Source organism: Oncorhynchus masou, unplaced genomic scaffold (assembly GCF_036934945.1).
Source record: "Oncorhynchus masou masou isolate Uvic2021 unplaced genomic scaffold, UVic_Omas_1.1 unplaced_scaffold_674, whole genome shotgun sequence".
Taxonomy (NCBI): domain Eukaryota; kingdom Metazoa; phylum Chordata; class Actinopteri; order Salmoniformes; family Salmonidae; genus Oncorhynchus; species Oncorhynchus masou.
This window is the reverse complement of record NW_027013189.1, coordinates 362,620-375,787: the sequence shown is the minus strand read 5'-3', so window position 1 is coordinate 375,787 and position 13,168 is coordinate 362,620. Positions and strand designations below refer to the sequence as shown.

Here is a 13,168-nt window from a genome sequence, read left to right as displayed (position 1 = left end):
CCTATGGCTGTGACTCTGTTTCAGTGTGGACTCCGTGGACCCCTTGGCTGTGACTCTGTTTCAGTGTGGACCCCTATGGCTGTGACTCTGTTTCAGTGTGGACCCCTATGGCTGTGACTCTGTTTCAGTGTGGACCCCTATGGCTGTGACTCTGTTTCAGTGTGGACCCCTATGGCTGTGACTCTGTTTCAGTGTGGACCCCTATGGCTGTGACTCTGTTTCAGTGTGGACCCCTATGGCTGTGACTCTGTTTCACTCTGTGACTTTTCAGTGTGGACCCCTATGTTTCAGCTTTGAGCGGTTGGAGGACTTTGACTATGAGTCGTATGAGGAGTTGATGTCAGAGTACCTGGCCGTGCTCACCAGGAGGTCCATCAGATGGTCCAGGCTGTTGCAGGGACGGGGGCGGCTGGAGAAGAGCATCAAGGGTGAGTGGGACTTCATCGGAGCCGGAGCATAAAATAAACTATTTAGATATATATTTTTTACCAGCTATATATTTTGTCTGGTAAAACGACACCAACAAAACACAAAAAAAAACAGATGAGCATGTAATGTTTCTAAAACAATACATCTAAGAAGTAATGTGGTATTTTGTTTAATTAAAAAAAAAAATGTATCCCAAGTCTATTAACTAAAATATCACAGATTAGACAAAATGTTCACCTGCCCCATTTTAAGGACGGGAGGTTGCCGTGGTAGCTCAACTCCAGTCATGTTTGTGCCTGTGAGATTGAGTCTTGACTAGTAGAAGCATTGTCTTCTCTAACCAGGCTGGTTGACAGAATGCCAAATGAGACTGTGCAATGCTGTCCTCAAGGCAAAGATGCAACTTTTCTACTTTGAAGAATCTGAAATATAAAATATATTTTCATTTGTTTGACACTTTGTTGGTGGTTACGACACGATTCCATATGTGATATTTCTTCGTAGTTCTGATGTCTTCACTATTATTCTACAATGTAGAAAAAAATAAAGAGAAACCCTTGAATGAGTAGGTGTCCAAACTTTTGACTGGTACTGTTTTATTATTTTTGATTTTAATTTGTAAATATTAATTTATTTAAAAAAAGTTTATTATTTTCCCTTAACCCTACCACCCCTCCCCCAAGTGGAGTAAACAAATGGACAATACTTAGGCTTCCACCTCCAGCTTATACGTGTGTGTGTGTGTGTGTGTGTGTGTGTGTGTGTGAGAGAGAGAGAGAAAAAAGAGACTTAAGTTGTATCCCTGACTTATGGAGCACTCCCACAGTGAAGCGGTATGTGCGTAAGGGCGTGCCCAACGAGCACCGAGGGCTGGTCTGGATGACAGCCAGCGGGGCCCAGGAGCACCTGGAGAAGAACCCAGGCTACTATCACTCTCTACTGGACACTACCAAGCAACAGCACGACCCCAAGCTGGTAGACTCCATACGCACAGGTTAGCTGATATAGATCATCACGGGTTAGCTGATATAGATCATCACGGGTTAGCTGATATAGATCATCACGGGTTAGCTGATATAGATCATCACGGGTTAGCTGATATAGATCATCACGGGTTAGCTGATATAGATCATCACGGGTTAGCTGATATAGATCATCACGGGTTAGCTGATATAGATCATCACGGGTTAGCTGATATAGATCATCACGGGTTAGCTGATATAGATCATCACGGGTTAGCTGATATAGATCATCACGGGTTATATAGATCATCACGGGTTAGCTGATATACATCACGGGTTAGCTGATATAGACGATCACGGGTTAGCTGATATAGATCATCACGGGTTAGCTGATATAGACGGTCACGGGTTAGCTGATATAGACGATCACGGGTTAGCTGATATAGACGATCACGGGTTAGCTGATATGGACGATCACGGGTTAACTGATATGGACCATCACGGGTTAGCTGATATGGATCATCACGGGTTAGCTGATATGGATCAACACGGGTTAGCTGATATGATATCAGACAACACGGGTTAGCTGATATGGATCAACACGGGTTAGCTGATATAGATCATCATGGGTTAGCTGATATAGATCATCACGGATAGCTGATATAGATCATCACGGGTTAGCTGATATAGATCATCATGGGTTATATAGATCAGGGTTAGCTGATATACACCAGAACACGGGAGCTTGACCTCTGAGATATGTCTCTCTGTCTGTACTCGCTTTGACAAATAGCTGAAAGGGTTAGAGATGTTTAGAGTTGGCGGCAGGTTATTTTTGGTAGTGATTCTCACCGCCTGTCTCCCTGGCAGACCTGAACAGAACCTTTCCTGACAACATCCAGTTCCGCAAGACGTCGAACCCATGTCTCCAGAAAACCCTGTACAACGTGCTGCTAGCGTACGGACACCACAACCCAGCTGTGGGCTACTGTCAAGTACGTTCACCCTGTTACACCTGGCGGTTCTTTGTTTGCATCCCAAATGGCACCCTATTCCTATTAATGCACCCTATGTAGTGCACTACTTTAGACCAGGGACCTATTCCCTATATAATGCACTACTTTAGACCAGGGACCTATCCCCTATATAATGCACTACTTTAGACCAGGGACCTATCCCCTATATAATGCACTACTTTAGACCAGGGACCTATCCCCTATATAATGCACTACTTTAGACCAGGGACCTATCCCCTATGTAATGCACTACTTTAGACCAGGGACCTATTCCCTATATAGTGCACTACTTTAGACCAGGGACCTATCCCCTATATAAATCACACCAACTCCAGTAATCTACTACAGTGGTTCCCAATAAGTCCACTACTGCAGTGGTTCCCAACTCCAGTCCTCTACTTTAGACAGTGGTTCCCAACTAGTCCTCTACTACAGTGGTCCTCAACTCCCTAGTCCTCCAGTCCTCTACTACAGGGACCTAACCCAGTCCTCTATATGGTTCCCAACTCCAGTCCTCTACTACAGTGGACCTCCTCAACTCCAGTCCTCCAGTACTCTTTAGACAGGGACCTAACTCCAGTCCTCCAGTACTCTACTATAGTGATCCTCAACTCCAGTCCTCCAGTGCCTACTTCAGTGGTCCTCAACTCCAGTCATCCAGGGACCTATCCCCTATATAATTCCCAACTCCAGGCCCAATCTACTAGGTTCTACTTTAACCAGTCCTCTACTACAGTGGTCCTAACTCCAGTCCTCCAGTCCTACTAGACAGTGGTCCTCAATCCCCTAGTCCTCTACTTTACAGTGGTCCTCAACTACTTTAGACAGTCCTCAACTATCCCTATATAATACACTACTTTAGACCAGTCCTCTATTACAGTGGTTCCCAACTCCAGTCCTCTACTACAGTGGTCCTCAACCCAGTCCTCTACTACAGTGGTCCTCAACCCAGTCCTCTACTACAGTGGTTCTCAACCCAGTCCTCCAGTCCTCTACTACAGTGGTTTCCCAACTCCAGTCCTCTACTACAGTGGTTCCCAACTCCAGTCCTCTACTACAGTGGTTCCCAACTCCAGTCCTCTACTACAGTGGACCTTCCCCTATGTAATGCCTCTTTACTACAGTGGTTCCCAACTCCCTCTACTACAGTGGTTTCCCTAACTAGTCCTACTATTAGTGGTTCCCAACTCCAGTCCTCTACTACAGTGGTTCCCAACTCCAGTCCTCTACTACAGTGGTTCCCAACTCCAGTCCTCTACTACAGTGGTTCCTCCAGTACTACAGTGGTTCCCAACTCCAGTCCTCTACTACAGTGGTTCCCAACTCCAGTCCTCTACTAGTCAGTGGTTCCCAACTCCAGTCCTCTACTACAGTGGTTCCCAACTCCAGTCCTCTACTACAGTGGTTCCCAACTCCAGTCCTCTACTACAGTGGTTCCCAACTCCAGTCCTCTACTACAGTGGTTCCCAACTCCAGTCCTCTACTACAGTGGTTCCCAACTCCAGTCCTCTACTACAGTGGTTCCCAATTCCAGTCCTCTACTACAGTGGTTCCCAACTCCAGTCCTCTACTACAGTGGTTCCCAACTCCAGTCCTCTACTACAGTGGTTCCCAACTCCAGTCCTCTACTACAGTGGTTCCCAACTCCAGTCCTCTACTACAGTGGTTCCCAACTCCAGTCCTCTACTACAGTGGTTCCCAACTCCAGTCCTCTACTACAGTGGTTCCCAACTCCAGTCCTCTACTACAGTGGTTCCCAACTCCAGTCCTCTACTACAGTGGTTCCCAACTCCAGTCCTCTACTACAGTGGTTCCCAACTCCAGTCCTCTACTACAGTGGTTCCCAACTCCAGTCCTCTACTACAGTGGTTCCCAACTCCAGTCCTCTACTACAGTGGTTCCCAACTCCAGTCCTCTACTACAGTGGTTCCCAACTCCAGTCCTCTACTACAGTGGTTCCCAACTCCAGTCCTCTACTACAGTGGTCCTCAACTCCAGTCCTCTACAGTGGTTCCCAACTCCAGTCCCCCAGTCCTCTACTACAGTGGTTCCCAACTCCAGTCCTCTACAACAGTACACATTATTATTGTAGCCCCGGACCATCAACCTGATTGAGTTGGATCAGGGGTCCTGGAAGACTGGAGTTGGGAAACACTGTTCTACTGTTTCTCAGCCCTCACTGCTACTGCACCGTGTTCACAGTGCCCCCTGTGGCTGGTCCAGGAATTACCTGCTAGCCTTTTCAGGAATCCCAACCCTTCCTCGATCATTCAATCAGCTTTTGTTCCTAAATGGGAATTCTATAGTTGGAACGGCATGTCGAATAGACAAGACTACTGTGTGTGATTTGATAGGGGGATTTTCAGCCTTTTGCAATGCAAAGAAGCAGCATTATGGCTGAAGGTTTGGTGTGTGTACAGTCAGTCCTTCTCGCTGTCTCCCACTCGTATTGGCAGATTTCTGTTAATTAGTCTCTTTTTGACTATCAAAGACACGTTAAATCACTTCAATTCCAATAGTTACTTACTAGAGACTATGTATTTTTACCAATGGCCCTGGGTCTAAAGTAGTGCACTATATAGGGAATAGGACTCTGGTCTAAAGTAGTGCACTATATAGGGCCCTGGTCAAAAGTAGTGTACTATATAGGGAATAGGGTGCCATTTGGGATGCTTAGTGTATCTCTGTTCACCTGTTCATCTCTCTCTCTTTGAACTCATTCACCAGAATACAGACGTGTTCTCTCTCCTCTTAGCAACAGGCTGTATTTGCAGGCAAAGGGAGAGAGAGAGCTGTTGAATTAGAATGTATTAGCAGGCAAAGGAGAGATGAATGGGGGGAGAGGGGGGCTGTTGAATTAGAATATATTAGCAGTAGAGGTTGACCGATTTATGATTTTTCGATACCGATTATTGAAGGACCAAGAAAGCCGATACCGATTAATCGGGACGATTAAAAAAAATGATAATAATATATATATATATAATATAATATTATATAAAAAAACATATTTTATTTGTAATAATGACAATTACAACAATACTAAATGAACACTTATTTTAACTTAATATAATACATCAATAAAATCAATTTAGCCTCAAGTAAATAATGAAACATGTTCAATTTGGTTTAAATAATGCAAAAACAACGTGTTGGAGAAAAAGTAAAAGTGCAGTATGTGCCATGTAAGAAAGCTAACGTTTCAGTTATTTGCTCAGAACATGAGAACATATGAAAGCTGGTGGTTCCTTCTGCCTCCACCGCTCAGTCAGATACTTAGATACTTGTATGCTTGTATGCTCAGTCAGATTATATAATATCATCAACCATGTGTAGTTAACTAGACACGATTGTATAAGATAATATCTAGTAATATCATCAACAGGGTCGTTATGTGTAGTTAACTAGTGATTATTGAAAATAAGAATGTGTTCTTAACTGACTTACCTGGTTAAATACAGTATAAAAACAATAATGGCAAATCGGCGCCCAAAATATCGATTTCCGATTGTTATGAAAACTTGAAATCGGCTTATTAATGGCATTCCTATTATCGGCGAGTCTCCTAATTAGAGGCAAAGGGAGAGAGGGGCTGTTGAATTATAATGTATTGGCCAGGCAAAGAGAGTGGCTGTGAAAGGATTAGATTGGAGCTGAGAGAGGTTGAATTAGAATGTATTGGCCAGGGAGAGAGAGAGCTGTTGAATTAGAATGTATTGGCCAGGGAGGGAGGGGAAGAAGAGAGAGAGAGGGGCTGTTGAATTAGAATGTATTGGAGAGAGAGAGAGAGCTGTTGAATTAGAATGTATTGGCCAGAGAGAGAAGAAGAAGAATGTTGAATTAGAATGTATTGGCCAGAAGAGAGAGAGAGGAGCTGTTGAATTAGAATGTATTGGCCAGGCAGCAAGGAAGAGAGGCTGTTGAATTAGAATGTATTGGCCAGGGAGAGAGAGCTGTTGAATTAGAATGTATTGGCCAGGCAAAGGGAGAGAGAGGGCTGTTGAATTAGAATGTATTGGCCAGGGAGAGAGAGCTGTTGAATTAGAATGTATTGGCCAGGCAAAGGGAGAGAGAGGGCTGTTGAATTAGAATGTATTGGCCAGGGAGAGAGAGCTGTTGAATTAGAATGGGCCAGGCAAAGGGAGAGAGAGCTGTTGAATTAGAATGATTTGGCCAGAGAGGCTGTTGAATTAGAATGTATTGGCCAGGCAAAGAGAGAGAGAGGGCTGTTGAATTAGAATGATTGGCCAGGAGAGAGAGGAGCTGTTGAATTAGAATGTATTGGCCAGGGAGAGAGAGAGAGAGAGGGCTGTTGAATTAGAATGTATTGGCCAGGGAGAGAGAGAGAGAGAGAGAGAGAGCTGTTGAATTAGAACGGGTTTTGCCCCTCACTAAGCTGTCAAGGAGAGGATGTCAACAACCTCCAGACAACAACAACACCTTGAAAACACTGTTATAACTATTAACAATTTATTGTGGCTGAAATGTAATATTCATATGTATCTAATAACTGTCTTGTCTTCAGGGCATGAACTTCATCGCTGGGTACCTCATCATCATCACTAAAGATGAGGAGAAATCATTCTGGCTGATGGACGCTCTACTGGGCAGGATACTACCAGGTGTGTTTGTCTTGTCTCCTGCCGTGGGTCTATGTATAACCCAGCGGAGGTCACATGGTCTTGAGCCTCGGTAAGACCCATGTCCCGTCACACGGAGGGGAGGGGGAGGGGGGTAATCCTATGATGTCACACAGGAAATGACTTCACGCCCCAGCTCACTACCTTGGCATAGTCGGGCTCCACTCTGACAAACAGGTGGATTTGATCTGAGATCACATTCACCACTGAGTTCAGGGCGCATATCTTTGAGGTGTGTGTGTGTGTGTCCCTTGACGACAGTAAAAAACCTACAGTGTAATGAAAGGGACTGTTGATACTAAGTTGTGTGTCCCGTCTGTCTCCTGTCCAGACTACTACACCCCAGCCATGCTGGGTCTGAAGATGGACCAGGAGGTTTTAGGGGAGCTTGTGAGGACCAAAGCCCCAGTTGTGTGGCAGGCCATGGGGCAACACAACGTCATGTGGACCCTGGTGGTGTCCAGGTGGTTCATCTGTCTCTACATAGACGTCCTGCCTGTAGAGGTGAGGGGGGGGGGGGGGGGACTTTGGCCTAATTTTTGTTGCTGTGGGAGTACTATTACTAAGTTGATGTAACTATTGAACATGTAAACACCCAGTCAGGTTTGGGTCAGTGATCTGTTGTAGAAGGGCTATTAAATCATGTTTTATCAGTGCTGAGCTTTATCAGAGACTCAACCCCCACAACAGGGCTGAATCAGGTTTACAGGGCAGAATGGGAACTCAGCCCCACAACAGGGCTGAATCAGGTTTACAGGGCAGAATGGGAACTCAGCCCCACAACAGGGCTGAATCAGGTTTACAGGGCAGAATGGGAACTCAGCCCCACAACAGGGCAGAATCAGGTTTACAGGGCAGAATGGGAACTCAGCCCCACAACAGGGCTGAATCAGGTTTACAGGGCAGAATGGGAACTGTGTCATGAATCAGTCTTACAGGGCAGAATGGTTCTGAAGCCAGTCTGCTCCAGGGCAGAGTGGGTGTTCAGAGGTCAGTCTGCTCCAGGGCAGAGTGTGTTCTGAACTGAGGTCAGCTTGAATCAGGTTTACAGGGCAGAATGGGAACTCAGCCCCACAACAGGGCTGAATCAGGTTTACAGGGCAGAGTGTGTTCTGTGTGTCAGCAGGTCAGTCTGCTCCAGGGCAGAGTGTGTTCTGTGTGTCAGAGGTCAGTCTGCTCCAGGGCAGAGTGTGTTCTGTGTTCTGAGGTCAGTCTGCTCCAGGGCAGAGTGTGTTCTGTGTTCGTGTGTTCTGAGTCTGCTCCAGTGTGTTCTGAGGTCAGTCTGCTCAGTCTGAGGTCTCCAGGGCAGAGTGTGTTCTGTGTTCTGAGGTCAGTCTGCTCCAGGGCAGAGTGTGTTCTGTGTGTCCAGGGCAGGTCAGTCTCTGCTCCAGGGCAGAGTGTGTTCTGTGTGTCAGAGGTCAGTCTGCTCCAGGGCAGAGTGTGTTCTGTGTGTCAGAGGTCAGTCTGCTCCAGGGCAGAGTGTGTTCTGTGTGTCAGGGCAGAGGTCAGTCTGCTCCAGGGCAGAGTGTGTTCTGTGTGTCTGAGGTCAGTCTGCTCCAGGGCAGAGTGTGTTCTGTGTTCTGAGGTCAGTCTGCTCCAGGGCAGAGTGTGTTCTGTGTTCTGTGGTCAGTCTGCTCCAGGGCAGAGTGTGTTCTGTGTGTCTGAGGTCAGTCTGCTCCAGGGCAGAGTGTGTTCTGTGTGTCTGTGGTCAGTCTGCTCCAGGGCAGAGTGTGTTCTGTGTGTCAGTCTGCTCCAGGGCAGAGTGTGTTCTGTGTGTCATGAGGAATGTGTCAGTCTGCTCCAGGGCAGAGTGTGTTCTGTGTCTGCTCAGGTCAGTCTGCTCCAGGGCAGAGTGTGTTCTGTGTCAGGTCAGTCTGCTCCAGGGCAGAGTGTGTTCTGTGTGTCAGGTGAGGGCAGAATCAGGTCAGTCTGCTCCAGGGCAGAGTGTGTTCTGTGTGTCAGGTCAGTCTGCTCCAGGGCAGAGTGTGTTCTGTGTGTGTGTTCTCCAGAGGTCAGTCTGCTCCAGGGCAGAGTGTGTTCTGTGTGTCTGAGGTCAGTCTGCTCCAGGGCAGAGTGTGTTCTGTGTGTCAGTCTGCTCCAGGGCAGAGTCAGTCTGCTCCAGGGCAGAGTGTGTTCTGTGTGTCATGAGGTCAGTCTGCTCCAGGGCAGAGTGTGTTCTGTGTGTCAGGTCAGTCTGCTCCAGGGCAGAGTGTGTTCTGTGTTCTGAGGTCAGTCTGCTCCAGGGCAGAGTGTGTTCTGTGTGTCAGCAGGTCAGTCTGCTCCAGGGCAGAGTGTGTTCTGTGTTCTGTCAGTCAGGTCAGTCTCTGCTCCAGGGCAGAGTGTGTTCTGAGGTCAGTCTGCTGAGCAGAACTCTGAGTCCAGGGGCAGAATCCTGGAGCAGCAGGAGGGCAAGAGACAGCAGAATGAAGAACAATCTTTACCTATTTCATCACTGTGCCGAGTGTCACTGTCTACCATCTCAGCTTGATGACCTGTCCTGCATGTGTCTGAGGGTCAGTGCGTTAAGCCCGACTCAGTCCTGCAGGGCGAGTGTGTTCTGTGTGTCAGACAGTCCTGTGTTCTGGTCTGCTCCAGGGCAGAGTGTGTTCTGTGTTCTGAGGTCAGTCTGCTCCAGGGCAGAGTGTGTTCTGTGTGTCATGGTTCTCTCCTCAGACAGGTTCTGCGTATCTGGGACTGTCTGTTCTCCGAGGGTTCTAAGATTCTGTTCCGTGTGGCTCTGAGGTCAGTCTGATAAGGAACCAGCAGGTGTTCTGTGTCCAACAGGCTGCTCCCTGCCTGACGTGTGTTCTGTGACTGCTGTCAAACACATGACCAGAGGCCCTGATGTCAGGAGGTCAGTCTGCTCCAGGGCAGAGTGTGTTCTGCAGTGTATATACACTGCTCCAGGGCAGAATGTGTTCTGTGTGTCAGTCTGCTCACACTGAAATGAAGATGCGTTTTGAGCCCTCAGTCTGGTCCCCACAAGAATGTGTTCAAACAAACTGCAAATTTGACAAACTGGGGCACATTTTGTGTGTCAGTCCCCAGGGGAAAGTGTGTTCTATTTCTAGGTCAGTCTGCTATAAGGGCAGATGTGTTCTGGGTTCCAGTTCGGGCAAATAGGACTTTGAGTGGGACTAAGTCTGTCCCCACAATGTGTTCCTGTTCTGAGAGTCTGCTGTGTGTGTTCACCATAATGATCTCAGTTCATCTCTAATCCTCTGTCTTGCTGCTTTCCCAGAAAATCTTCACGGAACCGTGAAGCCTCTCCATGTCGTCAGGTCACTGCTCCAGGGCAGACGTGTTCTGAGGTCAGTCTGCTCCAGGGCATCGCTGAGGAGTCCTGACCCCATGTGTCCTGACCTGTCAATCAAACACTGTGTGTCGTCAGGTCATTCCGGGCTGGGTCCCAACACTCTGCTAATGGTCTCCTCTCTCGGATCCTAGTCTGCTCACTGTTGGGACAGTGTCCTAGACTGTTTTGTACTCTTTAGCATGACTACCACGTAGCTACGAGACTACCATGTATGGAGACTGTAAGATGTTACAGTCTACCAGGGCAGAATTAGTTACTATCAGTCTGTGGGGGCACATCGTACAGTGTTAAATGCTCCAAGAGTGAGCCTATCACAGTCTGCTCCAGGGCAAAGATGTTCTGTGAAACATGAGTCTATTACACTATTGTCATTTTCTGTGTGAAAGTCAGTCTGAAATAAAACTGTGTTTAGCCAATGGACATGGCAAGTGTGTTCATGGTCATGAGGTCAGCTCCTCCAGGGCAGAGTGTTTTTTAATTTAATTTTACAGGGCTTTATTTAACCAGGCAAGTCAGCTAAGGGCAGAGTGTGTTATTTTCAATGACGGTCTGCTCCAGGGAAGAGTGTGTTAACTGTGTTCAGGAGGGCAGAACTGACAGATTTGTACCTTGTCAGCTCGGGGGTTTGAACTCACAACCTTCCTGTGTGTCAGGAGTCAGTCTGCTCCAGGGCACTGGCTACTGTGTGTCAGGAGGTCAGTCTGCTCCAGGGCAGGTGTGTTTTGTGTCAGGAGGTCATTTTGCTCCAGGGCAGAGTGATGCAGAGATGATTCTGAGGTCAGTCTGCTCCAGGGCAGAGGTGTTCGTTACCAGACTGATGTGTTCTTGTGTCGTCAGGTCAGTCTGACAGGGCAGAGTGTGTTCTGTGTGTCAGACTGATGTCTTCAGGGCAGAGTGTGTTCTGTGTGAGGTCGTCTGCAGACTGTGTTCTGTAATGTCGGTCAGTGCTCCAGGGCAGAGTGTGTTACCAGACGTCTTAATGACAGTCTGCTCCAGGGCAGAGGTGTTCTGTTACCAGACTGTCTTAGGGCAGAGTGCGTTGACAGCAGAGGACGTTACCAGACTGATGTGTTGTGTGTGTCAGCAGGTCAGTCTGCTCCAGGGCAGGTGTGTTCTGTGTTCTGAGACTGTCTGCTGAGCTGAACTGACCAGGGCTCCTGGAGCAGCAGGAGGGGAAGAGACAGCAGAATGAAGAACAATCTTTACCTATTTCATCACCGTGACAGCAGTGTCACTGTCTACCATCTCAGCTTGATGACCTGTCCTGACAAGCCCGACTGAGGACCGTTACCTGACTGATCTCTCCCTTGGTTCTTAGACGGTTCTGCGCTGACTGCTGTTCTACGGGGTTCTAGATTCTGATGTGTGGCTTAATGAGGAACCAGCAGGCTGACAGCAGAGGAACGTTACCCTGCCTGACGTCTGTGACGTTTCAAACACATGACCAGAGGCCCTGATGTAGAGGACTGATGTCCTTCATGCAGGTACACGCACACAGCAGAAATGAAGATGTTACCAGACTGAATAGTCTTAAAACACAAATTTGACAAACTGGACGTTACCCGTCAGACTGATGCTATTTCTAGGGGTTACAGCAGAGGGTTCCAGTTCGGGAAAATAGGATTTTCAGTGGGACTAAATTGTGTCCCCACAGAGGACGTTACCAGACTGTGTGTGTGTAATGACGCGTGTGACACCATAATGATCTCCGTTATCCCTCTAATCCTCTGTCTTGCTGCTTTCGTTCACGGACAGCAGAGGACTCTCCATGGCTGATCACTTAATGGGAGACGTGTCGACACGCATCATCGGAGGAGTCCTGACCCCATCCTCCTGACTGTCAATCAAACACTACACATTCGGGCTGGGTCCCAACATGTCTTAATGGTCTCCTCTCCTCGGATCAGCAGAGGGACGTTACCAGACTGATGTCTTAATGACGCCACGGACAGCAGAGGACGTTACCAGACTGATGTCGTCTTAATGTTACGCCAGCAAATTCACGCTGACAGCAGAGGACGTTAAGACTGATGTCTATCACAATAATTACACGCTGACAGCAGAGGACGTTACCAGACTGATGTCATTTACTGTATGAAAGCACATGAAATAAAACGGACAGCAAGGACGTTAAAACAGACTGATGTCTTAATTTACGCTTTATTTACAGGCAAGTCAGTTAAGAACACATTCTTATTTTCAACTGATGGCCTGGGAATGACGGTTAACTGCCTGTTCAGGGGCAGAGCGACAGATTTGTACCTTGACTCGATGTTTGAACTCACAACCTTCCGGTTTACTAGTCCAACAGCCACTAGGCTACCCTACCAGACTGTCTTTGGCAATAACGTGACAGCAGAGGACGTGATGCAGACTGATGTCTGAGACGCGCGGACAGCAGAGGACGTTACCAGACTGTCTTAATGACGCTGACAGCAGAGGACGTTACCAGACTGATGTCTTAATGACGCGGACAGCAGAGGACGTTACCAGACTGATGTCTTAATGACGCGCTGACAGCAGAGGACGTTACCAGACTGTCTCTAATGACGTGTGGACAGCAGAGGACGTTACCAGACTGATGTCTTAATGACGCGCTGACAGCAGAGGACGTTACCAGACTGATGTCTTAATGACGCTGGCTGACAGCAGAGGACGTTACCAGACTGTGTCTTAATGACGCTGACAGCAGAGGACGTTACCAGACTGTCTTAATGACGCGCTGACAGCAGAGGACGTTACCAGACTGATGTCTTAATGACGCGACAGCAGAGGACGTTACTAGACTGATGTCTTAATGACGAG

The 13,168-nt window shown here is 47.6% G+C and overlaps 1 protein-coding gene across 1 annotated transcript; it reads left to right on the top strand.

The window, feature by feature from the left end:
• Window positions 1-296: 296 nt before the first annotated feature.
• Window positions 297-10,394, top strand: LOC135536876 (growth hormone-regulated TBC protein 1-A-like). Its single transcript, XM_064963104.1, has 8 exons — window positions 297-428; window positions 1,256-1,423; window positions 2,262-2,386; window positions 6,933-7,029; window positions 7,379-7,551; window positions 9,616-9,618; window positions 9,725-9,789; window positions 10,289-10,394. The coding sequence occupies exons 1-8, from the start codon at window positions 338-340 to the stop codon at window positions 10,392-10,394; spliced, it is 828 nt and encodes a 275-aa protein (XP_064819176.1). The 5' UTR covers window positions 297-337.
• Window positions 10,395-13,168: the final 2,774 nt, after the last annotated feature.